This window comes from Prionailurus bengalensis, chromosome D1, assembly GCF_016509475.1.
Source record: "Prionailurus bengalensis isolate Pbe53 chromosome D1, Fcat_Pben_1.1_paternal_pri, whole genome shotgun sequence".
NCBI classification, from domain to species: domain Eukaryota; kingdom Metazoa; phylum Chordata; class Mammalia; order Carnivora; family Felidae; genus Prionailurus; species Prionailurus bengalensis.
In genome coordinates this window covers 67,790,934-67,818,485 of record NC_057346.1, presented here as the reverse complement: position 1 = coordinate 67,818,485, position 27,552 = coordinate 67,790,934, and the positions used below count along the sequence as shown (strand labels likewise).

Sequence of the window (27,552 nt, the reverse complement as noted above, 5' to 3'; positions counted from 1 at the left end):
TTCAGAAGAAAATCCAAATTCTTTTAACAATGGAGCAATGGAGTTACCTGCTGATTGCCCCTTTAAGTGTTTTGGGGTTTTGTTTTTGTTTTGTTTCATCTATCTCTGGGTCTCTCACAGGCTGCTCCCTGTGCCTGGACCATTGTTCTCCTTACTATTCCCACTTTTTCATCTCCCTTCATCTAGCTTATTCTCGCTCATCCTTCAGAGATGAGCATAAATGTTCCACATTTGGAAAGCTTGCCTTCCTCTGCCAAGACTAGGTGAGGAGTTTGTACCAATCAAGAGGTCTTGGATGCAAAGAAGAGAAACTTAACGCTGGACAAACTGAGTAGAAAGGAACTTTATCGGAACTCCCTTCAAGGGAGCCCTGAGACCAGACTTAGAAATGAAGAGGGACTAAGGGAAGCTGGGTAGCCTGAACCACAGAAACCGCCTGACTAGAGCAATGTTGCCAGCACCCCCATCACACCCCAGAGCCTCCTGTGCTGGTATCTGAATCCCCCAGTGACATCGGGTCCAGGTTCAGAGCCCCAGGCAGAAGCCCACAACTGACTAGGCTTGGATCACGTGTTCTCCCCTTGCGGAGCCTGGATCTTCAGGGCCCCTGCTGTGTCAAGCAGGCCTTGGTGCCTGCAAAGACTTACAGTGCGGAGGGAAAGAAGAACTTTGGAAGGGAACTTGGGTAGACAGCCAAAACATAATTGCTAGGTGGCCTCTCTGTACTCCCAACTCCCCTTCTAGCACTCACCACACTGCGCTCTGACCACTTGCTTGCTGCCGGGCTTTCTACTGTGCTGAGAGCTCCCAGATGGGGAGTGTCACGTCCATTGCTCTATTCCCAGGGCTTGGCACAGGGCTAGACACATATTAAGGACCAATAATGGAATGCATTCTATGGAATGCAACAATGAATCGAGGTTTTGTGGAACACGAATTTTATATAACTGAGGAATGAGGGAAAAGGTGTGTCTCTTCAAGAACACAACTTGGGGTCAGGGTCCAGATAGAGTCCTGTGTAAGAGTCCGGCCTTGAAACAAGCTCATTGACTTCCTGGCAATCCGAGCGAGTGACTATACTTGATACCCGACGGCATGATCATTCTTGTCCTGATCTGTACCAGATCTGCTTCGAATCCAATTACAAAACGCTCAGCTCCCCACGTTAATTTATTCATTCGTACATTCAAAGGTGAGCGCGTCATCACTCACTGCCAGCCTTGTGCTAGGGCTGCGACACGGCAGCAGTGAGACACCATGTCTTCCCAGGCAAGAGCCCCCTCCTCTACAGCGGGGGAGGTAGATGGGAGCTGACGGTGCAACCACGGCCGGTGATAGGCCACCCGAGCCAAGAGGAGGAAACACCCTGGAGAAGCTGTGACTTCAAGGAAGAATCACTCTCCTGACAAGCGTTTGATGCGGGGGGCTCTCTAGGCAGTGGTAGGGAAGCCGGCTTCACCTTTCTCCTGGCTCCGCAGAGCCCCCATCTACCCGCCCACCCCCTCCACCCCAGAGGCGCTCCACCAACACTTCTGATTGAGGGGACATCTTTCATCTTCAGCTGGAGGTGGCAGTGCAGGGCAGCTTCAGGGACCAGCTCCTCAGCGGGGCCAGGAGGACAGGGACTTACAAAGTTCCTTCCTCGTACCTCACTAGATTTAGAGTCAGCCTTCCAACGGGGGTCCTCCAAGGAAACCCCGGGCTCTGGTCAAGAAGACGCCTGAGCACACAGCAGAGCGGCGCATACACAGGACCCTGGAGCCACATGCCACCCAGACCCACAGACTGTCCTGTCAGCCCACCTCACCTGGAGTCAGTCCCTAAGGATGGGATAGCCAATGTCAGGCTTACTGTCTCCACCGCGCCCTCTGCTGGGCTCCGAGGAGAAGACACCCACCCCTCTCGGGAGGAGGACACCAGGGAACTCGTCTGGTACAGCCCAAGGGAAAGAGGACCAAACCTATTGGGCCTGCTCATCAAGGGGGGAGGGGAGAGGGAGAATTTACTTTGGTTTGGTCTGGTCCCCCTGTCAACCGTGGATGTCAACAGTGTGACTGATTATCAGTGAATCCCGAGGGCCACTCAGGTCTGCGTGAGACCCACAGCGTCACAGACTGGAGCCTGAATCCTAGCTTCCCAAGGAATTAGTTCTACGAGCCTGAATCCCAGTAATTACTAATTCCCAAGTAATTAGTTCCAAGAGCTTAGGCGAATTGCTTCACCTCTCTGGGCTTCATATGCCTTATCAATGCATCATGACCTGAGCCGAAGTCAGATGCTTAACCAACTTGAGCCACCCAGGCGCCCATCCTTATCTATGGAAATAATCCTTGGTTTGGCCACCTCCTAGGGTCATTGCAAGGAGCAGGATAGACAGGTAATGAGAAACAGTGTTTGACAGATGTGGGGATTGCTCTACAAGTCCCTTCATCTTAGAAATACTTACTGAGTACCAGCTACATGCTGGGCCCTGTTCCAGTGCTAGGGATGAAACAGTGAATGAGGCAAAGGCTTCTTTTGGAGCACACATTCTGGCTGACAGGAGAGAGAGAAGAAACAAGTGGCTGGTGTCTGATGGAAAGTGCTATACATAGCAAAATAAAACAGAAGAGCAGAGAGTGATGCAGATGCTAGCTGAAATAGGGCGTTCAGAGAAGGCTTCGTGAGGAAGGGGCCCTGGAGCAAAGATCTAAATAAAGTGAGGGAGTGAATGATGCAAATGTCTGGAGGAAGAACTTTACAGGCACAGGGGAAGCACAGCCAAAGGCCTTGAGATGGGAACACACATGGGGCGTCTGAGGAACAATGAGGGAGCCAGTGTGGCTGAGCAGAGTGCAGGGTCCTGCGGCTGGAGAGCGGCAAGGGGGCATGTGAAAGAGCAGGACATCATGAGGACTGTGGCTTTTGTTCTAAGTGGAACAGACTGCCTTTGGAGGATTACTATTATTATTTATTAATAATATTAATTATTCATTAATATTATCCACCCTTTGCTATGGCATATTAGCGTGCTTATTCTAGCTAACATTGCTTGAGCATTTCGTACATGCGGGGTTGGATTAGGCACATTAATCATCCCATTTAATCTTCCCAACCTCTTGGAGACCAGTACTTTATTATCTTTATCTTATTGATAAGGAAACTGGCACCTTGCCCAGGGTCTTTCATTTATTCAACAAGAAGTCATGGGCACATTTTGTGTGCGTTTTTGATGTACTAGGACACAGCGTTGTCATGGGGTCATCATTCAAACCCTGCCCTGCGTTTCAGGAGCCACAACTCATCTCTTCTAGACATGTTGGGGGAACAGAAGGAAAGGAAAGAAAGAGACTCACCCAGGGGCAGTAAGCTCCTCCTTCCTGGGAGGGTACAATCAGAGCTGGGTGAGCACCTGATGGTGCAGGTGCCTCTCAAGGTCCGGCCAAAGGACCGAGGTGAGGAACAATCAGCCTCCACATCCCCCTGTTATGAATTGAGTTATGTCTCACCCAAAAGATATGTGGAAGTCCTAACTCCAGGGACCTGTGACTGTAACCTTATTTGGAAATCGTCTCTTTGCAGACGTAATCAAGATGAGATCGTAAGGATGGGTCCTCATCCAATATGGATGGTGTCCGTATGAGAAAAAAGAGACACACAATCACACACAGGGAGAATGCCATATGATGAGAGAGGTGGAGACTGGAGTGAGGTTTCTACAAGCCAAGGGATGCCAAGGATTGCCAGCAACACCAGAGGCTGAGAAAACAGCATGGACCACATGCTTCCCTACGGCCTTCAGGTGTCCTGCCAATGTCTCAATTTCAGACTTCCAGCATCCAGGACTAGAGAGAGTCCATTTCTGTTGTTCTGAGGCACTCAATTTCAGCCCTAGGAAATGGAAACTAGCACACCTGCCTCTGCTCTACTAGCATCCCCATTGCCACCATGACGAAGCCTTCCAGGCCACCCCTGCCTGTCCCCTCCCCAGAACCCACCTCACTACCCAGTTGGGTGCAGAAGGTGAGGGAAGAGCCTGGATGAATGAATGAATGGATGGTAGAGCTCTATTTTGTTCTGAGAAAAACCAACTCTGAAAAAAATTACCACACTAGTAATCCCCATTAGCGCTGAAAACTTAGAAAATAAAAATAAGTGAAAAGATATAAAATTAATCATATTAAAGAGTTTCATAATTTGGGGCAAGGTGACTTTTCAGAGCATATCATTGGTGACAGCCCCAGATTTTGTGAGGCCCGAAGATGAAATCATTTGAGGAGCCATTTTAGGAAAAATAATACAAAATTACAAATACAAAATTAGGTACAGGGCCCAAGGAGGTGGGGGACCCTGAAGCATAAGCTTCTTCAACTTCACAGAAAACCCACCTCTGCGTGGAAACAAACAAACAAGATCCAGAAACCACAAAGGAACATATTGATGGATTTGTCTATTAACCTGTTTGGCTCAAAATAAACAAAGGACAAACTAAGAAAAATATTTGCCATATTTACAATTAAGAGTTGGCCACAGGGGCACCTGGGTGGCTCAGTTGGTCAAACGTTCGGCTCAGGTCATGATCTCATGGTTTCGTGAGTTGGAGCCCCACATTGGGCCCCGTGCTGACAGTATGGAACCTGCTTGGGATTCTCCCTCTCTCCCTCCCCCTCCCCCACTCATGCTGTCTCTGTCTCTCTCTAAATAAATAAATAAACTTAAAAAAAAAAAAAAAGCCACAAAAAGCTCTTAGAAATCAGTAAGAAAAAGGCTGGCTTCTGGGAGCCCCAACTATGTGCCTGGCCCATGGCATACATTATTGCATTGGAATCTCAGAACAGTACTGGGGTGCAGACATTGTTATCCCAATTGAACCCATAGGAAATCAGAGCTGAGGGACATGAAGCCACCATTCAAATGAAGCCACTGTCCAAAATCACATAGTTTGTTGTTGGAAGAACTAGGATTTACAGTATGAATAACTCTAAAGCTTATATGTTTTCCGTTAGACACAGTCAACATTGGAGCTGGTTTCCAAAGGTGGGGAAACTAAAATATGGCAACCCACACCACAGATACCTGCAGTTTTCCATCCCCAAATGGCCCAACATTTTAACATTAACAGTTTGTTTCAAGTGACAGGAGACCCTCTCAATTACTTTTTGTGCACAAGGATGTATTATTTGGGGATGACACACTCATGAGGGACCATAAGGCAAGCTGAGGGCCAAGCGTAAGCTAGCACAACCCCCCACCCCACCTTCCCACCCCCTCCGGCTGGGTGGGATCAGTGTGGTATTCCTCAGGCACCCTTGGCTGCCCAAGAACAAAGGACAGAAAACAAATGGTTAAAGTGATAGAGTCTCCATCGGTTTACAAATATCTTTAGTAATATTACAAGAAAAGGGTGATCTTATCAATAACCTAATCTCCAGCAACTCCCTACTATCTTAATGATAATGCTTTGCTAGAGGGAAAAACAACCTTAGTTTGACAACAGCTAGGCCTCCAGTAATTCGTAAGTCCTCTTTAGCATATGGCAATCCCTTTAAGAAACTTCCTCTTGAGAGGCCTGGGTGGCTGAATCAGTTAAGCATCTGATTGCATGATCTCAAGGTTTGTGAGCTTGAGCCCTGCATCAGGCTCTGTGCTGACAGCTCAGAATGTGGAGCCTGCTTTGAATTCTATGTCTCCCTCTCTCTCTCCGCTCCTCCCCTGCTCACGCTCTGTCTCTGTCTCTCAAAGATGAATAAACATTAAAAAACAAAAAACTTCTTCTTGACTTTACCTCCCCCAACTCCACAGTATATAAGCAGTCACTCTTCACAACCCCAGGGCAGCGGGTCCAGTCCTGATGCTTTAATAAAATCACCCTTTTTTGCACCAAAGACGTTTCTAGAATTCTTTCTTGGCTGTCGGCTCTGAACCCCCACCACCATTCCAAAACCCCATCAACATGAACCTGAAAGGGCCCAATCAATGCTAGTTTTCAATGTGTATGGAAATATCCCCCCGACAGGCTCGGTGTAAAAGACCAAAACAGACCAAAAAAGCACAGAGAAATTTAACACAGATTTAATCGTTATTCCTGGGGATGTAATCACACCATCTAAAGAGTTAGCAAAAATTACAAATAAGCATTTTAAGGATCAACTTAAAAATCAGTATTCTCCATGGAGCTGCACAAGATGCACTTACTAGACAAAAGGAAAGGCCCAAAGTCTTACTGTGATGTGAATGAGCACATGCAGCTCAGGATGCGTCTCCAGCGAAACACAGACAGACTGTCAGGCCTGGATCACAAACAGTGCCCGGGGAGGGAAGGATACCTCCTCTCAAAAGCCACATAGTTTGGAACATGGCTGGAGACCAAGGCCCTGGTCAAAGATTTTATGATGAATTTGGGTAAAATTATTTTATGAAATGTGGAGAAAAACACTAGTTCTTAACCAATGTTTTGTTTTATATGTGGTTTTAAATGTATGTTTGTAAATTAATTAATACCTGTGATTAATAGACATTGAACTATTTCGCCTGCATCCCAAAGTCTATAAACTTCAGTTAAATCAAGCACCTTTTGAGCAGCGAGAGACGCTTTACCGCGGGAAAAGGATCACATTGTAATTCAAGGCCACCTTACATTTGGGCATACATGGTACATGGGACGCGAAACACAATTACTGTTTTATCTTTGGAAATGCTGAGCAGGGAGTCCTGCCACCAGAGCAATGTGGACGCTGCACTGCCTAACCACACTGCTTTAACAAAACCCACATCAGTAACAACCTGCCACAGAAAGACAAGGTCACAACCACATCCCTCCCTACTCCAGTGCCACAACGCAACAGGCCCTGGGGAAGAGGTACCCAGCCTGGGGGGCCAGGAGTGACACCGTTCTGTAGTTCTTATACCCCTGCCCTCCCCTCCGCCCCCTCCCTCAGTAGGGACCCCTGCGTTACTGGAGTCGTAGGAGACTGTACCCCCACTCTAAGCACCTTTTTCCCATCATGCCTCACTCCCTCCCCACCCCAACAGAAGCCCGAGGGCTCCTGGTCCTCCACCCTAGACCCTCACCCCGAACTTTTCTGTATATATGCTGTTCTGTCCCAATTCCCCACCCCTGCTCTCTCAAACCCTTTCTTCATGTCCCCTAGGTCCCCCAGTCTGTCACCAGCAAATGTCCCCATACATGCAATCTTGCTCTGAACATTACGGTCACCTTTCTCTGAAGGAAATCTGGCCGTTGCCTGAGCCCGTGACTTCCCCTGCTCTCTTTCCTCTCGTGCCAGTGGCCTTGGATGGGCCCCTGACCACCTTACTTCCCATCAGCACTTTCCAACCACTTCTGTCCTCTTTTCTTCCAAGGACTCAGACCCTTTGAAGTTTACACCATCTGACTTTACTGCCTCTCAGGTATGCCCACTTTCCTGCTCTTCGAAATAACGGTTTCATATCTTCTCCTGTTTCCCTAAGCCTTCTCTGACCCTTTCCTCCCCCTTCCCTGTCTCTCCACACCAAGCCCCTTCTAGCCGGGGCTAGAGTTCCAGTTTGTTCCACAGTTCCCAGTTTGTTTTTTCTTAAATGTTTATTTATTTGAGAGAGAGAGACAGAGAGCAGGGGAGGAGCAGAGAGAGAGGGGAGAGAGAGAATACCAAGCAGGCCCTGTACTGTCAGCATAGAGCCCAACATGGGGCTTGATCTCATGAACTGAGAGAGCATGACCTGAGCCAAAATCAAGAGTCAAATGCTTAACAGACTGAGCCACCCTGGTGCCCCAGGGGTACACTTGTCATGAGGTACAACCTCACTACTCAAATTGTAGTCTTTGGATTCGTATCATCTGGGAGTTTGTTAGAATTGTAAAATATTTGGACTCACTCCGGACCTACTGGATCAGAATCTTTAGGTGATTTCTGAGCCCATTAAAGTTTGACAACCCTGATGCACAACATAATACAGGCTCCCCTGCTGACCACCAAGGATTATACTACGTCTCCAGGAGTGGGGGCCTGGGACTCAGCTTCTACTGAATGGAGAAGCAAGTCTGTGCCCCCAGGTCTTCTTACGATCCAAACAACTGATTTTCCAACTTTTTCTATGGGTGGAGTCCCAGCTCTTTTCAAAGGGGCCAAAGCCTCTCCCCATTCTCGGACCCTGCTCCCTTGGGCCAAATAACTGTAAAGCACTTGCCATCCTCGTGATAGGGCATAGGGGCCAGTGGCCACAGCACAAATGTCACTGGGAGTCAATGCCAGCTCATATGACAACTGAGAGCCTCGAATCTGCCTTGAATAGAGGTTTCTGACGAAGCCAACTGTTTGCAGTGTGAGATTCCAGCAGGAAGAGTCCCTGAGTCTTCTCGGAGGATCAGAGGGATGGAAACCTGAGTTCTGTGATTTCTGTGAACCATGGACAGGAAGGAGGTGTATGATTCTGAGGCCAGAGTGTTCAGGGTGGACTGATAAGACAGCTGCAGGTGCTGAAGCAAGGTTTGAACGTTCTTTAAACCAACACCAAGGGTGCCTGGGTGGCTCAGTCAGTTAAGTGTCCAGCTTTGGCTCAGGTCATGATCTCACGGCTCATGGGTTTGAGCCCCACGTTGAGCTCTGTGTTTATAGCTCGCAGCCTGGAGCCTGCTTTGGATTCTGTCTGTCTCTGTTGTTCTCTCTCTCTGCTCATCCCTTGCTTGTGCTCACTCTCTCTCTCTCAAAAATAAACATTAAGAAAATAATAAAAAATAAACCCTAGCATTCATCCCTCATTTAATAGGTCAAGGAATATGGTAATGCTCCCTTCTCACCCCTCCTTGGCCCAAGAGGGCTCCTTCACATCACTTCTGCTGCCACTTTGAGTTGGAAGTAGCAGGAGGAGAGAGACGGAAGAACGCGTCTACACACAAGCTGGGGCCAGGACAGTCCAGCAGCGGGCCGAGGCAGGAAATGAAGTCTCCACTTCTTTCCCGGCTAAGGAACTTGGAGCACCAGCTCCCAAAAGAGAAATCAAAGCAGCATTGTTCCAAAGAACAAAACAGTCCAGGAGAGAACAAAGGATTTGGCATTGATCCCTCTCAGGGAGAAGATGCTATCATAGACACTCCACCCTGCTTAGATGAACTAGCCCGTCTGGGTCTAGAGATCAACTTCCGGGTTTGTTTATTACGATCAGGCTCAAGAGTAATGATCTTTCAGTAGTTTGCCCAATACGCAGTACCTTCACAATTATAAAAATGAGAACAAAATCTGCTGAGCAATCAGAATGGTTTCTAACAAACAACCACCTAACCCTTTACAGCCACGTGGAGAGTGTGGCAGTGCACTTGCGGGTGGTCACCTTGTCTGTCCGTGATGGGGCACTTGGACTCTGACCAAATGTTTGCCACTCAGAGGTCAAATGTAAACACGACTCCGGTGAAATGAATTTGCTAAAACTCTTGCAGGAGAGAAGAATGGAGTTACCAGAGACCTCCGAGTCCGATTCTTTCTGGCGGCATCCATTTTTAGATTAGAGATTCAGTTGTGAGAACAAAATATAAATTAGTACCTACGTCTTGCCAAGTCCTATGCTCGGCTCTTAGCAAATAGATGAAAAAGACAGAATCCCTGTCCTCGAGTTCGCTCACTGGTGGAGACATAGGAATAGATTATTTCAATCAAGAGTCTGAGGTCATTCAGGTCAGAGGTGGGGAGCCTGACATACCTCACTTTCTGTAGGAGCACACAACAATAACCACTGTTTGAATTACGACCCTGGATCATCAAAAGAGGGTTAAATACTTCACTGAGGAGAATCATATGTGGGAATGGAGAGGGGTGCCGTTGAGAACAAGTATACAAGCAGTCTCTGGTAGGGGCCGAGGTATTGAATTATGTTCGTACTTACTACATTATACCTTCTTCTGCGTATGCATGATAAACAGAATGACTGAACTGTCCTTTCCTCCCCCCTCACCCCAGATGTCCAGCACAGGACAAAATAATCTTTATTTTTTCTTTAAGTTTATTTATTTATTTGAGGGGGGCAGGGAGGAATGGAGAGAGAGAATCCCAAGCAGGCTCTGTGCTGTCCGTGTGGAGCCCGATGCCAGGCTCAATCTCATGAACCGTGAGATCATGACCTGAGCCAAAATCAAGAGTCGGACACTTAACCGACTGAGCGACACAAGTGCCCCAATAATTTTATTTTTAAATCAGTTTGAAACAGCATTTTCTGTGGTTTATCACCAAAAGCATCTTATCTGCAAAGGACTCTAGAATTCAGCGTTTTTCTAGCTTATCTTGTTATGGAATTCTTTCTTAAGGAGTATCTTTTGGGACTAGTGTTTCAGGGAAAACGTGCGGCAAACAGACTGGATTAGAGATTTAGGGGACAGAACGGACAAGAAGGTGAATTCACTAATTTACTGACTTCTGGATAAGACACTTCAAAATCTAGCCCCGATGTCTTGCACCAGGTAAGTGTTCTCTTCACTACTGAGCTGTGGACCACATGACCAAGTACAGATTTGCCCCTGGAGTGCTGCAACAGTGGCAATCTAGAATAGATCAACATGTCAAGGAAAATGCAGAAAAAAGTTGAGGTATTTAAAACTCAGTATTTTCAGAATGACAAATGTTACAAAAACATTTTGGCTCTAGTAAACGGAATAAACAAAAAAATCAAGAGCGAATATACATATTTTGTATGCAAAACATATCATTTATCTGAATCTGTGGAAAAATTAAGCTTGAAATAGCAGACATGATTTCCAATTGCTTGGAACGGAAAGACCTCAGGTAACTCAGGCTGTTGAAGTAGACTAGATGGTGTGTTCAAAATTCTCTGTAATGACCCTGGAATGTTTAACTTGAAAGGCTGTCAAACCACCTTATGTGATAGATAGGGATACGGAGGCTGAAAAGTAAAGTGCTTCGTCACATCAATGTGAGTGTCAGAGTCAGGCTAGAAGCCAGGGCCTGATGCCAAGTGAGGCCCTGATGACAGGCTACAGTCTGTTGATTTGAGCCTCCCAAATCAGTGGGCACACTGAGGTCTAGATGAACTTGATTTGCCTGTAGCATATACCCTTTTCTGTGTTCCTGATGCTACATGATAAGCATTATATGCAGTGCTAACACTCCCCAAATACCAAATCATCAGGAACTATCTTTAGGAAAAAACTGTACTGGCCCATGCTCCAAATTCTGGTTTTGGGAGCTGATACAAGGTCTATCTTTATTTTAATGCTTATTTATTTTTGAGAGAGCGCAGGCAGGGCAGGGGAAGAGAGAGGGGGACAGAGGATCGAAAGTGGGCTCTGTGCTGATGGCAGAGAGCCCAACGTGGGGCTTGAACAGACGAACCCTGTTCATCTAGATCACGACCTGAGCCGAAGCTGGATGCTCAACTGACTGAACCACCCAGGTGCCCCTTTAAGAGGTCTATCTTGATTCTATTGGCTACTTAATCTCCCAGGGAAGAAATTGTTTGTTAGTAGAATCAAAACAAGGGATACTTAGAAAGCTCCAGGAAGGCCACATTTCCTGGAGATTAAAAATATTTTTCTCCAGAGGAACTAGGCAGAAGCAAGAGTTTTTTAAAGGGAAAGAGTAATGCCCTGATCCCCACTCAGTCTAAACAAGGATTGCTGAGTTTGGTCAATAGTGCCAAACATTCAGAGCCGATTCAGTCACAGGAGGACTTTACTGGGAGTTCATCACAGGCTCACCATCGAACCTGCCTTCATAATCTTCACAACAATCCTATGAATTAAGTATAGTCTTCCACTATAATGGAAGAGTCGCCTGCTTAAGAAAACTCATGCTATGAAATAGTAATTTCAGCAGAGGAAGTGATTGAGTTTCAGTCAGATTAACAACGTGGGTTTTCTTGTCTAAATTTAAGCAAAATTTATTTTAAAGTTTAATAGCTCCAATAGTTGTGATACTTGGACTAGTTTGGAATTAATGTGAAAGCCAAGGTAAATCACATTCTCTAATTGTGACAGACCCATGCGAGTCTCTCAAAACTTACAGTGTAGGAGAAATGGCTCCTAGTTAGGAGAGGGGCTTAACTAGGGAAGTAACTTGCTCAAGGTCACATGGCTTGTCAGCATCACAAAGCAAGATTCGATTCCAGGACACCTAGATTCCAGTATCTCTGCTCATAACCAACTATTTCCTGCTGCCTTCTCCTGCTGACGTTGACCTCACTAAGAAAGGGAAGCTGAGGTTTGTGTTCAAGATGGCGACATGGAGGATCCTGAACTCACCTCCTCCCATGGACACACTGAATCTACAGTTACCCATGGAAAAATTTGCTCTGAAAAAACCCCCAAAACTAGCAGAATGACCCCTTCACATCCAGCAAATGAGAGGGAAAAAATCACATCAAAGCAGGTAGGAAAGGCTGAAAAACAACCTCACCATTAACCCAACTCCCCACCCTCTTACCCCCTACCCATTCACCTCCCTACCCCTCACCCTCTCAACCCTTTACCCCCTCACTTCCTTGCCCCCTACTTCTGCACCCTTAACCCCCCACCCCCCAGCAGCAACCCACAATTGGGAGGGGACTCAAAACCCAGAGCTTCTCCCCTGAGGAGTTGGTACCCATATTAGTCACCCCAGCTTTTGAGACCTGCTCCTGAAAGACAAGCCCCCAAAACAGCTAGCTTTGAAAAACAAGCAGGCCCAAGCCCAAAAGACCCATGGGGCTGCGGCAAACAGAAACAGCTCTGAAAGAACTCACACGTGTACTTACTCACCGTGTAACTCACGGGCTTCTGGCCCGATGCAGAAGCAGCCTTTGAAAAGTGCTCAGACTTTATGTGACAGAAGGTCATTTGCTAATTTTAAAGCGTTGGACTCGAGGGCAGGGGCCTCCTGGGATACTCTCTGGACAAAAACCGATGGACGCCATCTTTCTGCTCCCTCCTGGCAGGTGCCATCTTTGAGGCCCCTCTCTGGTGTGCTTCTCAGCTCCAGTTTCTCCCGGAGAGGAGCTTCTATATGCAGCTGATGCCCTGGTTTTGCCATGACCCAGTTTTTGTGGCTGTAGCCCAGGGGATGCCCCTTGATCACCTGGCTCTGAGCGCCTGGGGGCTTGTATTCCTGGGTCCCATGGGACAGTAATCATCAGAGATGTTCTGGCCTCTGTATAGAGAGCACACTGAAATACAGCCCCAGTCTTTCTGGGAAGGAGGCCTATTTGCTTGTTGAGGAGCTTCGGCCTGCCCACTAATTGGGGCCTACACAGCTGCAATCAAGGAACGGAGGCCTGTGGAAGCAATCTCTGTGCTCCCTGCCTTGCTCCAGCTGTCCCATATATTAAATAGCCACCACCCTCAGGGCACAGCAACAGGAACTCAGTCTTCCTGTGAAAGGGACCTACCTATTGGGCCTGAGGGTCTGGTTTCCAATCAGCCTGGATCTAGGCGTTGTCTGAGGTCCTTTACGACACTGACAGGTCCTGGCATACCCTCAACTACTGGGAGCTATGAAAAATAAAATAGGCTGCTTGGACAATCATAAAGGTTTGAGAGACCACCAAGAACTAGGGCAGAGGGTTGAATGATAGGTTTCACTGTACATAGTTACATTTTTTTTCTTGTGATTATAACTTTTAAGATGTACTTTCTTAGGGGTGGCTGGGTGCCTCAGTCCGTTAAGCGTCTTTTTTTTATTTTAATAGTTTTTTCTTTTTTTAATGTTTATCTTTGAGAGAGAGCACAAGCAGGGGAGGGGCAGAAAGAGGGGGACAGAGGATCCAAAGCGGGCTCTGTGCTGACAATGGCAAGCTCAATATGGGGCTTGAACTGCGAGATCATGACCTGAGCTGAAGTCAGATGCTCAACCACTGAGGCACCCAGGTGCCCCATGCATCTGACTCTTGATCTCAGCTCAGGTCTTGATCTCAGGGTCATGAGTTCAAGTCCCACCCTGGGCTCCATGCCCTGCATGGTGTCTACTTAAAAAAAAAAAAAAGATGTACTCTTAGCAGCTTTTAAATATGCATCACAGTATGATTAACTATAGTTGCCAAGCTGTACATTGCATTCCTGTGATTTCATGATTTATAACTGCAAGTCTGTACCTTTTGACCCCCCTTAGCCCATTCCCCACAAACCTCTCACCTCTAGCAACCACCAATCTGTTCTCTTTATTTATGAGCCTCATTTCATTTTTTAGATTCCACAGATAGGTGAGATCATACAATATTTATCTTTTTTTCTCTGGCTTATTTCACTTAGCATAATGCACTCAAGGTCCATCCATGTTGTCACCAAGGGCAAGATTCCATTCTTTCTTATGGCCGAATAATATTCCATTGTGTGTATGGAATGGAAGATATCTCACATTTTCTTCATCCATTCATCTATCCAGGGACACTTAGATGATCTGTTTCTACATCTTGGCTAGTATAAATAGTGCTGCAGTGAACATGGGGGTACATATACCTTTCCAAGTTAGTGTTTCCATTTTCTTCTGATAAATAAACAGAACTGGGATTGCTGGATCATATGGTAGTGCCATTTTTTTTTTCATTGTTTTTACATTTATTTATTTTTGAGAGACAGAGTGAGACAGAGCACAAGTGGGGGAGGGGTAGAGAGAGAAGGGGACAAAGAATCTGAAGCAGGCTCCAGGCTCTGAGCAAGCATTCAGCACAGAGCCCGATGCGGGGCTCGAACCCACGAACTGCGAGATCATGACCTGAGTCGAAGTTGGTCACCCAACTGACTGAGCCACCCAGGTGCTCCCATTTTTCATTTTTTGAGGAACTTCCATACTGTTTTCCATTTTTGTCACTATGTGTGGTGATGGATGTTAACTAGATTACATTAATGTAATTATTTTGCAATACATACAAATTCCAGACCATTATGTTGTATATCTGAAAGTCATAAAATGTTGTCAATCATGCCTGGGGAAAAAAAGAAAAAGAAAAAAAAAAAAAGGAAAGAAATGGAAGGCTGATCCTGACATGCAGGCCCCAGGACAGGCAGCGGCCACAGAGCAAAGGCTTCCTTTGTCAGGAAGACCTTCCCCTTCCTCAGTGGGGGCAGTCCCCACTTCTTGGTCATTTCAGTCACCTCCAGGCTCCGAATTATGGCCAGAGGGGAGTTCTGCCAGAAGAAACCTCACAGTGGCTTCTGGTGTGGGCACCATGGTCAGGGGGGCATGTCACTGCCCTAATCTGAGGGCACACCTGGAAGAAATACCCATATTGAGGTGGAACGCGTTCCAAAATTACAAATCAGGGCATATACTAAAAAGCACCTTTGTAGCCAAAACCTCAAACAGCGAGATAGCATTGTGTTAAATCCCTCCAAAAATTGCTTTCCAAAGGACTTTCTACCAATATACGTTTGTTTAGTTACTCCTTGATGTCGAGTTATCAGTTGGGAAATGCTTTTAACTTAGATGGATTGTCACTTGGGGATTGGCTAGTTCACTTATATGTGACGTGCTGGAAAAAGGAGAAAGTGAAGACCTGGATTCTAGTTCGAATCTCACCTTTACCAGCTGCATGAACTTTTGAATCTCAGGCTCCTCACCTTTCAAAGGCAGAAATTCATTGCCTCTCTTACATTCGAATTCCCGGAGCTGCACACGCGCCCCTCACAGCCTAGAACACACTCCAATACTTCACTTGGCCGGTCACTTGAGTCATCATCACAGGTCTCCTGTCCTTCAGGAAACCTTGTCTTGACTTCATCCTCCATTCTGCACCCACAACCTGTGCAAACATTCCCCTTTTCACACCATAGGGACAATGAACTGATCTCCATTAGACTTTTGGCAGGAAAGACAGTTTATCTCTGCATTCTCAATGCCTAATACTTAGTAAGTTAATTACAGCTTTTCTACAAACTATACAGTGCAACATAAAAAATGTTACTCAAACTGTTAATCACTGAATTATTGAAAATACAAATACATATGAGTACCTTAGTTTGCTTGCATCTTAAAAAAAAAAACTCCACAATCTATAAAGAATTATAAAAGTTTCGGGGCACCTGGCTGGCTCAGTCAGTAGAGCATGAGACTCTTGATCTTGTGAGTTCGAGCCCCAAGTTGGGTAGAGAGATTACTTAAAAATAAAATCTTTTAAAAAAAATTTGTGAAGTTTTGAGTAAACAACCTTCAGCCTAGTTCAGGTTCTTCCAAATATTTGCATAGTTTATTTACTGCTAAATTTTCATACACAAACATACTGAGCAAATAAAAATGACACGATGTCCCATAAAAGTTGGTAAGAGAATTTTATTGTGTGACGTATGTAGGTCTTTGCATTCTACTAACAGAAAAGCATTTGTCCACATCTTAGTCGACCTAACAAATTACGTATCTGTGGTTTTTATCTACACGGCTGCAGTGTTACACTATTGGAGAAAACCTTCCTTTCACTTGTACTTTGGTGTGATTATACAGTAGATACTTCCTCCTCCAGAAAATAAAAATATCCTCAATCTAAACTTAAAATGGAACAAAGACATGAACACCAAGTTGCCTGCACCACTTGGTCAAAGACTGCAAAAACCGAAACAGTATGCTGCTTAACGTACGAAGATGAGGAGACATCTCTGCCAGTTTCAGCCAAACCTCTGTAGGAATGATATACCATCTGGGTTTATTCTTCCTGTGGTTTTCACACACGACAGGTAGAACTGTACCACAACGAGGAACAGTCACATTCTTCACTTGCTCAAGAGACTCAGATACTGGACTTTAGCGCAGGAAATATCTCTTGGGGCTTAGTAATATACAAATGGGTAGAAAAAAAAACTGCCTTAGGAAAAATTTCACAATTGTTTGACTAAACATCTGAAGCGTTTCTGTCACAGCTTTCATATATTAAAAAAGTTTCCTCCAGAGATGAAGCTTATTTATGAAATAAAACCTAGTCGCTATCGTCTGATCCATGTTCTGAGCCCCGATCCGAGGCCTCATTGTTGGATCCCTCTGGTTCTGATTCATTTCCAGAGCCTTGGCCAGAGCCCTCGTTATCAGATCCTCTCTCGGAATCGTGGTCTGACTCGGCACTTGGAGAAGCCGGGCGAGAGTCCATCTCAGAACCTCCAGAGCGGCTTCTCCCAGACTGCACAGATTCGTTGTCAGACTGTTCAGAACCCGAGGGCCTTCTCTTTCTGGCTGGCTGGTCACTGTCTGAATCCTCATCTGACTGCTGTCTTCGGGGCCTCCGGGGACTGCCGGCCTCGCTGCCAGACTTGTTCTGGTTCTCATCAGAATCGCTGTCCGAAGAGGCACGTTTCTTCCGCCGTTCACCCTCGTCGGAGTCGCTGTTGCTGTTGCTGTTGCGGTGATGTCTGGCAAAGACAAGCACTGGTTAGACACCAGGATTTGGGCTAATGGGAGCCTTGACAAGTGGAGAATGTTTTCTTTTTTTTTTTTTTTTTTTAATGAAATTTATTGACACATTGGTTTCCATACAACACCCAGTGCTCATCCCAAAAGGTGCCCTCCTCAATACTCATCACCCACCCTCTCCTCCCTCCCACCCCCCATCAACCCTCAGTTTGTTCTCAGTTTTTAACAGTCTCTTATGCTTTGGCTCTCTCCCATTCTAACCTCTTTTTTTTTTTTTCCCTTCCCCTCCCCCATGGGTTCCTGTTAAGTTTCTCAGGATCCACATAAGAGTGAAACCATATGGTATCTGTCTTTCTCTGTATGGCTTATTTCACTTAGCACCACACTCTCCAGTTCCATCCACGTTGCTACAAAAGGCCATATTTCATTTTTTCTCATTGCCACGTAATATTCCATTGTGTATATAAACCACAATTTCTTTATCCATTCATCAGTTGATGGACATTTAGGCTCTTTCCATAATTTGGCTATTGTTGAGAGTGCTGCTATGAACATTGGGGTACAAGTGGCCCTATGCATCAGTACTCCTGTATCCCTTGGATAAATTCCTAGCAGTGCTATTGCTGGGTCATAGGGTAGGTCTATTTTTAATTTTCGGAGGAACCTCCACACTGCTTTCCAGAGCGGCTGCACCAATTTGCATTCCCACCAACAGTGCAAGAGGGTTCCCGTTTCTCCACATCCTCGCGGAGAATGTTTTCTAAACAAATAAGGGCATTTAATATTCTATCTCTTGACGTGGAGGGTGTTAACTCCGGTGTTCACTTTGTGATATTTGTTTTGTGTTCTGTTTCGTAAATTTGATATATTTCACAATCAAAAAGGATTAAAAAGAAAAAATAAGGCACTTTAGTTATGACACAGCATTTAAACAGTAAAGGAGGACTCTCACTGGGTTCTATCAGGCACCTTTCAGCAGAATGAAGCACTTCTCAATTTCATACATAAAATTATGAAAAGGAAGGGCTACATTTATCTTTATAAGCAAATTCATAGCAGAAGTGAAACCTAGGATTTTGCTTGGCTGTAGGGACTCTGAAGAATTAACCATCTCCCAAGGCTGGATGAGTGGGACTCTTCCCCGTCCTATCAGATACCTGAAGAGCAAAGGCACCATTTCTATCCAGGATTTGCTGCTGCACTCGTGCCCTCCACCAGAGTGAGTCTTACTCAAGATAAGAAGCCAGGGCTAAAAGGCTTCTGTAGCTCACTTACTTTTGCCCTGAGCTCCCCTCTACTTATCAGTTGATGGGTTAAAAGGAATGGGACTTGTACCTATGCTTGATATGGTGGTGGCACCCAGGAAATCTTGGCTTCCTGGAGGCTCTGGAGGAAAGAACATTCGCATAACTGTGGTGACAGCTGCTCACCCCCCAGAGCTCTGGACAGGAGAACATACTTCCCCTGTGGCATATTCCTCAGTTTTGGATTCCATGGAAAGGAATATTAAATGGCACAGGGTTCAGTATAAAAAGGGTGAAGGAGACATAATACATTCTTCTGTTCAGAAATGAAACCATCTCCACATGACTGAAGGAAGGCTCTTGGTGCTTAAATCTGAGAGAAGAAACCTACACATACAATATGTAACTCTGGTCACCCTGAGTAGGTATGAAGAGTGAGTAAGAGGAAGACACTACATTCATTCCCTATATATACTAAAGGCCAGTGGGCCTCCTGGGTCCACTTCCCACCATTCCACCTGGCCAAATAAGCAAACACTTCGTGACACTCAGTATCAAGTTTAACTGATGCAAGTGGCTCAAATCAACTTGGCCTTGACCTCATAGTTTGACAGCAGCTCAGCCTCTCACATGGACCTTTCTGCCTACACATTTTAACAATGCTCATTCTAAAACCATACATTTCACTGCTCTGCTCATGCTGGCCTTTTACCACTGACCAGGGTAACACTGTGGGCAAGGGTAAAGCAACCCCAATGTGTGTCAGCCAGTGTCTTCAGAGAAAAAAGGAACTGCAAGTCTTTACAGATGCCTCCCTAGAGATCGTTACCTATGAGGCCAGCACCCCCACTGTCACCCTTAGTTCTCTCAACATGCTAACTGCTCACCTCTAACCAACCAGCACTCCATTCTTCTTCAAAGATTCAACTCAAACAGCCTTTCTTTTACAAAACAAGTCTCTTACAACCCTCCCCTCAACTCCAGATTAGGTATGGACCCTGGAGAGCAATATACAAAACCATAAGTGACAATACCTATCCCACTATAATGTGGCTTTTTGTTTATGTTACACTTCACTGCTTCTAAAGCACACATTCTCTGAAGCCAGAGTCTAGGACTTTTTCCTCTGCATCCCCAAGCACTCAGCACACTATCTCATGGAATTCTTAATGGACATTCAAATGACTGTTGAACAAATGAATGAAATGACAGCCATCAGGAGAAATACATGGGATGGGATAGCATTATCCCAAGCTGGGGAACCTCCAGCTTGAGGAACAAGTTTAGGACAAGTAAAATCAATACTGCTTCTCCAGGTGTGCCATAAGCTAAAGGAGAGTAGTGGCCAAGCAGTCTAGGAGAAGTCCCTCATGGAGCAGGCACAGCTGAGTCAGCACTGCCCTACAAGGGAGGAAATGGTCAAGAAAGTCCCATTTCCACATGACCAGGATCAGGCTACTCATAACAGTTTTAGCCAGTTTGGTAAGTGTAGGAAAGTGAGACAATTCATTTAGAAGGATACCATCCAGGAAATTTCACCTAATATCCATGGAGAAATGAGATTTCAAAATAGGTTTTCTTCCCTGAGGGAAAAACATGTGACAGGACAAAATGACAGGGTTAGATTAAGAAGTGTGCTAAGGTTTCTTCCACCTCAGAGATTCTAAGAAGCTGGAGGGAAGGCATTTTGGCACAGTGACCATTCTTATCTTTCATTAAAAGAACGCACTAAGGGAGGGGTGCCTGGGTGGTTCAGTCAGCTAAGCGTCCGACTCTTGGTTTTGGCCTGGGTCATGATCTCATGGTTTGGTTCAGGAGTTCAAGCCCTGCGTCTGGCTCTGTGCTGATAGTGCTGAACCTGCTTGGGATTCTCTCTCTCTCACCCTCTCCCGCTTACATCCTCTCTCTCTCTCAAAATAAATAAATAAACATTAAAAAAAAAAAAAGAATGCGCTAAGGGAAAAATTCATACCCTTCATCAGCAATTTTAAGTTTATCTTCATCTGAAGAATCATCGCTTGATGATATTATGGCTTTGGATTTTATTTTTCCCTTCATTGAAGGAGGCAGACGCTCTGGCTTGGGCTACAGAAAGAAGATCAGACATAGCAGATTAATCACGATTCCTAGGTTGCATTACGTTAGGACATCTTGTTAAACTTAGTTTGCGGTGTGATGATAACAAATAGCAACCAACACACTTCAAAAAGAAGCATTTGTGTTTGAAGAAACTGCAGGGGAAGAATACATGCTTGTGTAGGGCAAGCCTTTGTGCCTACAGCAGGACATAAAAACCACACAGTATTATAAACTTACAGCCTTCTTCTTCTCTGCTTTTGGTGGACGTCGCTTTTTCGGTTTGGGGCCATTTTCTGTTTCCTCATCATCAGATCCTTCTTCTCCCTTTGGAGGTCTTCAAGAGTGAACAACAAGAGAAAGTCTGTCAAGGTTCACTCATGCCTAGAAAGTCTAAGACTACTTTGTCATCAAAATATTATTCATTCTGAATGCTATTCTCTATTGGGCTATCCTCAACCATACTGAACACTCATCAAGGGCAGAGGCCATAATTTACAACTGCTGCACACAGCTCAGGAGTCTGCAAGAACCATGTATTTATGCAATGTCCACCAAATAATTTAGTCTCTGTTGAGTCCTCTTATTCATCTAAGATAAGCCTGAATCTTGTACTTGGTGGAGGGACAGAGGATGGGAGAAAAGACCCAGGCTCCTGATCTCACATCTTTCCTCTCTTCTTCCTTCCTTGCCAGCTACTCATTCCAGGCCTGCTGATGTCCGATCATAGCTTCCATTTAACAGGTCCATGTCGGAACGAATTCATTAGGTTCTTCCCCAAGTAGAGTCAGCCAGGGGTGGGAAGAACAGGCCTTGCTAAGAGAGCCAACTGGAGGTTCCTGGACAGGGAAGCACCACAAGTGAGGAACGGGACAGCTCAGGGGCACCTCTGGTGAGAGATGGGCGGGGCACCACTTATCTTAATAGCAAATGGCACCAGGAAGATTAGAAGGTCCTTCTCTCAGGGGCGCCTGGGTGGCTTAGTTGGTTGAGTGTCTGACTTCCAATTTTGGCTCAGATCATGATCCTGTGGTTTGTGAGTTCGAGCCCCAAGTTGGGCTCTGTACAGACAGCACAGAGCCTGCTTGGGATTCTTTCCTCTCTCTCAGCACCTTCCCTGCTTGCACGTCCATGCATATGCATACTCTCTCTCAAAACAAACAAACAAACAAACTTAAAACAAAAATAAAATAAAAAAATAAAAGGCCCTTCTTTCACATTAATTCACATATTACACATCTAGCAAAACTTGAGGTGGGCATCACTATTACATTTTACACAAAGGAAACTGAGGCTTGGTGACTTTTCTAAGATTGCACGTGGATAGCATGGGCACCGCAGGTTTTCTCATTCTAAACTGCACACATTTTCCAATAAATACATTCACAACACGTGGATAATACCTTCTCCTCTTTTTCTTCTTTCTTTCACCACCTTCCTCATCTTCTCCTTCTTGTTCACTACCACTGCCCTTTCTTCTCTTCTTCTTCTTGGATATAGGCAGGTCATCGTCGGTATCGTCGTTGACAAATTCATCAAACTCTCCTCCCTTTTTAGAACGCTGCAATCCAAACAAGACTATAATCAGTTCTCGCCTGGCTGGTGGAATGAGGTCAGATCCTATCAGCCATTTGACAAACGAAGGATCTTTTATCAAGTTGCATGGGAGGGGTGGTGGGTGAGGCCCATATTTTGAAGACTTCTAATTAGGGTGAATGGCTCAAGTGGCTTAGGTCACCACCAGGTCCAAGTACGGAGCTAACACTGGAATGCATTTCCAAATAATACCATATAAAGCACTGTGTTGGAAGACTGCCTCTTAGCAAAGGAGGAGGTCAAAGCTAAGGACTAAGCACTGAGTAAACAGAACCAATTATATTCACTTCTGAAAGTCAAATGACAAGGATGGTGCCATCAGTACCAGCAGGAGTCACATCTTACCCGTCCACCACCACCTCCTCTTTTCTTTTCTTTTGTTGCTTCGGTCTCTCCAGTAAACATAAGAATATTTTTGGTCTTCTCAACATACTGGGCCCGCTGTTCTAAAAGTTTCTTTTGCTCTTCTTTTTCTCTAAGACGTTTCTCTTCCTATGAGGAAAAAAAGAGTAGGAAGAAACTGCATCAAAATGTTGAAAAAATATCACGAATACCAGCAGAAGGACTTCTTTAACATGCAAGGCATATGTGTGCGTGCACACCATTCTTGAATTCTAGTATAACTGAAAACACAATAAATACCTGTTCTTTAAGAAGTTTCTGCCTTAACAGTTCCTTTTCTTGCTCTTGTTTGGCCCGTAACTCCCTTTCTTCTTCATCTTGTTTACGTGCCCGGGCGACATGGTACTGGGCCTGGCTCAGTAAGTCAGAGCACTGCCTATAATATTCCAGATTTAGAGAAACATGAATGTAGCTAGTACATTTTTTGCTCAAAAACTCAGAGGATCTGTTTTCCTTACACAAGCTAGAGAGCCAGAGCATTAGCAGATATTTATGGGATATTTTAATTAGCAGAATGAACTTAGTTTCTCATAAGTCAATACTGTCAACTTTGGTAACTTTCCAAATTATAAGTGTCCTCTCCAATCACAGATATATTTTCAACATTATCTTCACATGTGAATCAAAGAGTGAAAATAGATAGAAAGTATTTTCCCCACACAATTTAAGTACTTGTACTGAATTGATTTTGTCATATTTCCTGAAAGGACCCTTGGAAAAAAGACTCTGTCCAGGCTGGGGAGTCTCACAGACAAGTGGGAAAGACCAACCCTTGGAAGTCCACCCAGCGCACATCGACATCACTGCTTCACCCAAAGTCACCTACCGTAAGTAGTAACATTACCTGGCTTCTGTAGCAGCAAGGGCCAAATCGAATCTCATTTTATCTCCCACTTTACTCAAGTAACTGAAGTATCTAAATGGAATGAGAAAATAAAATACTTCACTGAAAAAAAATTATAATGAAACAGGCCCTTTAGATTTTTATTTTGTTACTTTTTAAATGTTTATTTATTTTGAGAGAGGGGGAGAGAGAACGCATGAGCAAGGGAGGGACAGAGAGAGAGAGAGGGAGACAGAAAATGCCAAGCAGGCTCTGCACTCTCAGCACAGAGCCTGACGTGGGACTCAGTCCCACAAACCACAAGGATCATGACCTGAGCCGAGATCACTTTGGATGTTCAACCGACTGAGCCACCCAGGTGCCCTGGCTCTTTAGATTTTTAATCTGCTCTACAAAAATAGTCGGAGAAAAGGTTTATGTATTGATTGACTTACATGAACCTATTTGATACATGAAAGGCTATCTCAATAAGAAAATTATATATGAAACCTACTTAAAAAGACTCTCATCAAAGTAGCACTCAGTATGTTTAATAAAAAACAAGTTCATGAAGATAAGTAGTCATATTTAATATCATCAGTAAATTCACAAATAACCCAAAATCAGTTCATGCAGCCAATATGTAACTAAACACTGTATTTACTAAATATGTCTGCATGGGGGTTAGGAGGTGTATGCCATAAAGGCACTTAGTCTACCAGGTGAGGCAAGAAATGCTTTTATAAGAATTTAAATAAGGTTAGACAAAACCTGAAGAGATATCAAGTTTTGATTTTACCACGCACAGAATTACAAATAAATCCCATAAAAGTACATAAATTTTGAGCTCAGTGCAGAAACCCATTCAATATTTAAGAGGACAGGCCTTAATCTTAGCTCAATGAAAATTGATATTCCATGAAAAGACACAGCAGTATAAGTAGTAAAACCAACATAAGTGGGGTCTAAAAATTTCAAGTGTGCAAAATTCTGGGTAATATTACTGTCAGATTAATGAAAATTTAGGGCAAGCTTGCAAAACTAGCCAGCCAGTTCTAGGGGACACTACACCATCCAAATCTGGCAGGGTCCTGGTCACAGTTTGGCGCCACCTGGTGGTAGCCACCTGCTTTGGCTTAAAAACCACTGGAATGCTTCTAGTAGAGATCGCTTCAGGGAAGTGATTTTCAGTACTGTATGAGACAAACGAATTTAAAGAAACAAAGCATTTCAAAAGCTATTTCTACAAAATCTTTACCTATGTGCAAGCTCCAGTTCTTTCACAGCATTAAGTACTTCCTTCAGATTACTCTTTTCATCTTTCAGAACAGAGGTAGCTAGTCTCTGCAGGACCAAGGCCACATTAAACATAAGTACTGTATCACTGGGCGCCACATGTCTAGCCTGTAGGTAAAAAACAAAGCAAATATTTCATATAACCTAATGACAAGAAAAGAAGTTTATTCAAATATAATGTTAGGTATACAAACATGCATAAAAGAGAATAAAAGTATGTAACGCAGCATAGAATTAAGTGAGAATAAGGAGTTCTCCTTTTCACCTTTAGCAAAGTCTGTTTGCATTCCTGTAACTTGCCACACTTGAAGAGTGCCCGAGCCAAATACAGTACAACTTCAGTGTTCTGGTGCTTATAGAACTTTCTGAGGCAGTTTTCATACTATAACAAAACAAAAAGTTAATTAAAATACAACAAGGATTAAATGATATTGTCATTGTGTAACAAGATTTCAAGCAATTTTAAAGCTACGTGAAAAGGTGTTTTACCCTTTGAATGGTTAATTTCAAAGAATAATTTGAATTCTCAAATTATTCTAAAATCATTCATTTTAGACATTCACCAGGATAGGTTTTCACAACACAAAAAGCTGATAAAAAAACAAACAAAACAACTAGATACTCAAAATAGTTTTTCCATTTGAAACTTGGACCAATACTGAAAGGATAGATTGGATGGCTTTTTTCATATCTCTGGCAATAAAATCTATGGACAAGCTTACTGACAACTTATTAAAAGTTACATACCTGGTTCCTTTGGGATATACTTTCTACCACCTTTCTTTAGGATTGATGGAACCTACTGGCAATGAGCATGAGAAGTCTCACAGTTCTAGTTGTTAAAGTTTTCTTATAAAACCAATATATGGCAATACTGGTGTCAATTTTGTCATGAACACTTCACTTTTTGACCATGGATCATATCTTGTCATAAGTAAGCTCTTTTTCATGGAAGATGGTTAAAGAGTTTCCCCCTGAATATCCCTAGTAATTAACTTGCATTTTTAAAAGGCAACTTTATCATTCTGCAGAACAGGAAGGCCCACCTCCAAAAACACAACCTCTGAGACTACCATATGCAGTCTGAGTCCTATAAATCCTTGTGGCTAGTACCTTTCAAATATTCTGAATTTGATAATAATAACCACCCTCCTTAGAAAAAAACGTTAACCACTGCAAGGAGCCTGGCCTGCCCTTGTCATCTACCTCTGATAAGAACCTTTTTTTTTTTTTTTATCATAGTATTTCCCATAGATCCTAAGGATGTTTTTACTTTTTAATATGTTATAGATGCTAAATATTTGTTTTAAGATTTTATTTTTAAGTAACCTCCACATCCAACATAGGGCTTGAACTCATTACCTCGAGATCAAGGGTCATATGCTCTACCGACTGAGCCAGCCAGGCACCACTAGATGCTAAATATGACCCTTTAAGTTCAAGCACTCCATAAATATGAAAGGCCTAACAAAATTCTATAGTGATAAAAACTAATCCCCATGGAGTTTTTTCTTTTTAAAATGTCATTTAACTTTTCTGAAACTCAGTTTTCCCGTCTGAGAAAGAAGAACGTAAAACAAGCAAACAAATATTAAATCCTATTTTTTGGGTATTTACTGATATACTAGTACGTTAGTGCCAAGTATGGTGTCCAGTACTTTTCATACTGGATGTTTACACAATTCTGTGAATTTAAGGTCCTTGATTTCCACTTCATAAATGGGAAACTGGCTCAGAGAGAATGTCCTTTGCCCAAGGCATGCAATTAGGGGTGGAACCAGGACTCGTATCTCTGTCTAGACACCAAAGACTGGCCTTAACATTATATGATGATAAGCCTGTGAATAGACACAGTATCACAAGAAATAGCATGCAGCTCCATGAGAGGGCCAGAATGGTTAAGAAAACATCTGCTCAATAATGAACACAATAGGGGCGCCTGGGTGGCTCAGTCAGTTGAATGTCTGACTCCAGATTTTAGCTCAGGTCATGATCTCACGGTTCATGAGTTCGAGCCCCACATTGGGCTCTGCACTGGCAATGTGGAGACTGCTTGGGATTCTCTTTCTCTCTTTCTCTCTCTCTCTCTGCCCCTCCCCAGCTTGTTCTAAGTAAATAAACTTAAAAAAAAACAATGAACACAATACAAAAATATCTTGAACGATAAGACATTACCATCTGAACGGCACTGATATATTGCTTCTGTTCCACATAGATGTGTGCTAGGTTCAACCACACATCACTGATATCTGCTGTTGCTTCTCTTACTTGGGCAAATACATCACGAGCTTCACGAAAATATCCTTTGTGGGCCAAAACAGCTCCTAAAATTATAAAAAGGTTCACATTTAAGAATTTTCTAACTGTAAGGGTGCTTGCATGGCTCAGTCAGTTAAGCATCCAACTTCGGCTCAGGTCATGAACTCATGGTTCATGGGTTTAAACCCCATTTCGGGCTCTGTGCCGACAGCTTAGACCTGGAGCCTGCTTCGAGTTCTGTGTCTCCATTTATCTCTGTCCTTCCCCAACTCACACTCTGTTTCTGTCTCTCAAAAATAAATAAACATTAAAAAAAAATTAAGGGGCGCCTGGGAGGCTCAGTCAGTTAAGCATCCAACTTTGGCTTGGGTCATGATCTCATGGTTCATGGGTTCCAGCCCTGTGTCGGGCTCTGTGCTGACACCTCAGAGCCTGGAGCCTGCTTTGGATTCTGTGTCTCCCTCTCTCTGTTCCTCTCCCATTCATACTCTCTCAAAAATAAATAAAAAACAAAATTTTTTTTAAATTAAAAAAAAAAAAAAAAGAATTTTCTAATTGTAGCCAGAAAAGC

At 44.1% G+C, this 27,552-nt stretch overlaps 1 protein-coding gene across 1 annotated transcript in view; it reads right to left on the bottom strand.

The window, feature by feature from the left end:
• Nucleotides 1-16,202: 16,202 nt before the first annotated feature.
• Nucleotides 16,203-27,552, bottom strand: part of CTR9 (CTR9 homolog, Paf1/RNA polymerase II complex component) — a 29,024-nt gene continuing 17,674 nt past the window's right edge. The window contains exons 16-25 of the mRNA XM_043580662.1: nt 26,898-27,046; nt 24,988-25,104; nt 24,685-24,830; nt 23,448-23,519; nt 22,844-22,979; nt 22,547-22,693; nt 22,009-22,166; nt 20,846-20,942; nt 20,502-20,614; nt 16,203-17,284 (exon numbers count right to left, since the gene is read on the bottom strand). Of these exons, the coding sequence (XP_043436597.1) occupies nt 16,858-17,284; nt 20,502-20,614; nt 20,846-20,942; nt 22,009-22,166; nt 22,547-22,693; nt 22,844-22,979; nt 23,448-23,519; nt 24,685-24,830; nt 24,988-25,104; nt 26,898-27,046 (1,562 nt within the window). The 3' untranslated portion in view covers nt 16,203-16,857. The remainder of the gene's footprint in view (nt 17,285-20,501; nt 20,615-20,845; nt 20,943-22,008; nt 22,167-22,546; nt 22,694-22,843; nt 22,980-23,447; nt 23,520-24,684; nt 24,831-24,987; nt 25,105-26,897; nt 27,047-27,552) is intronic.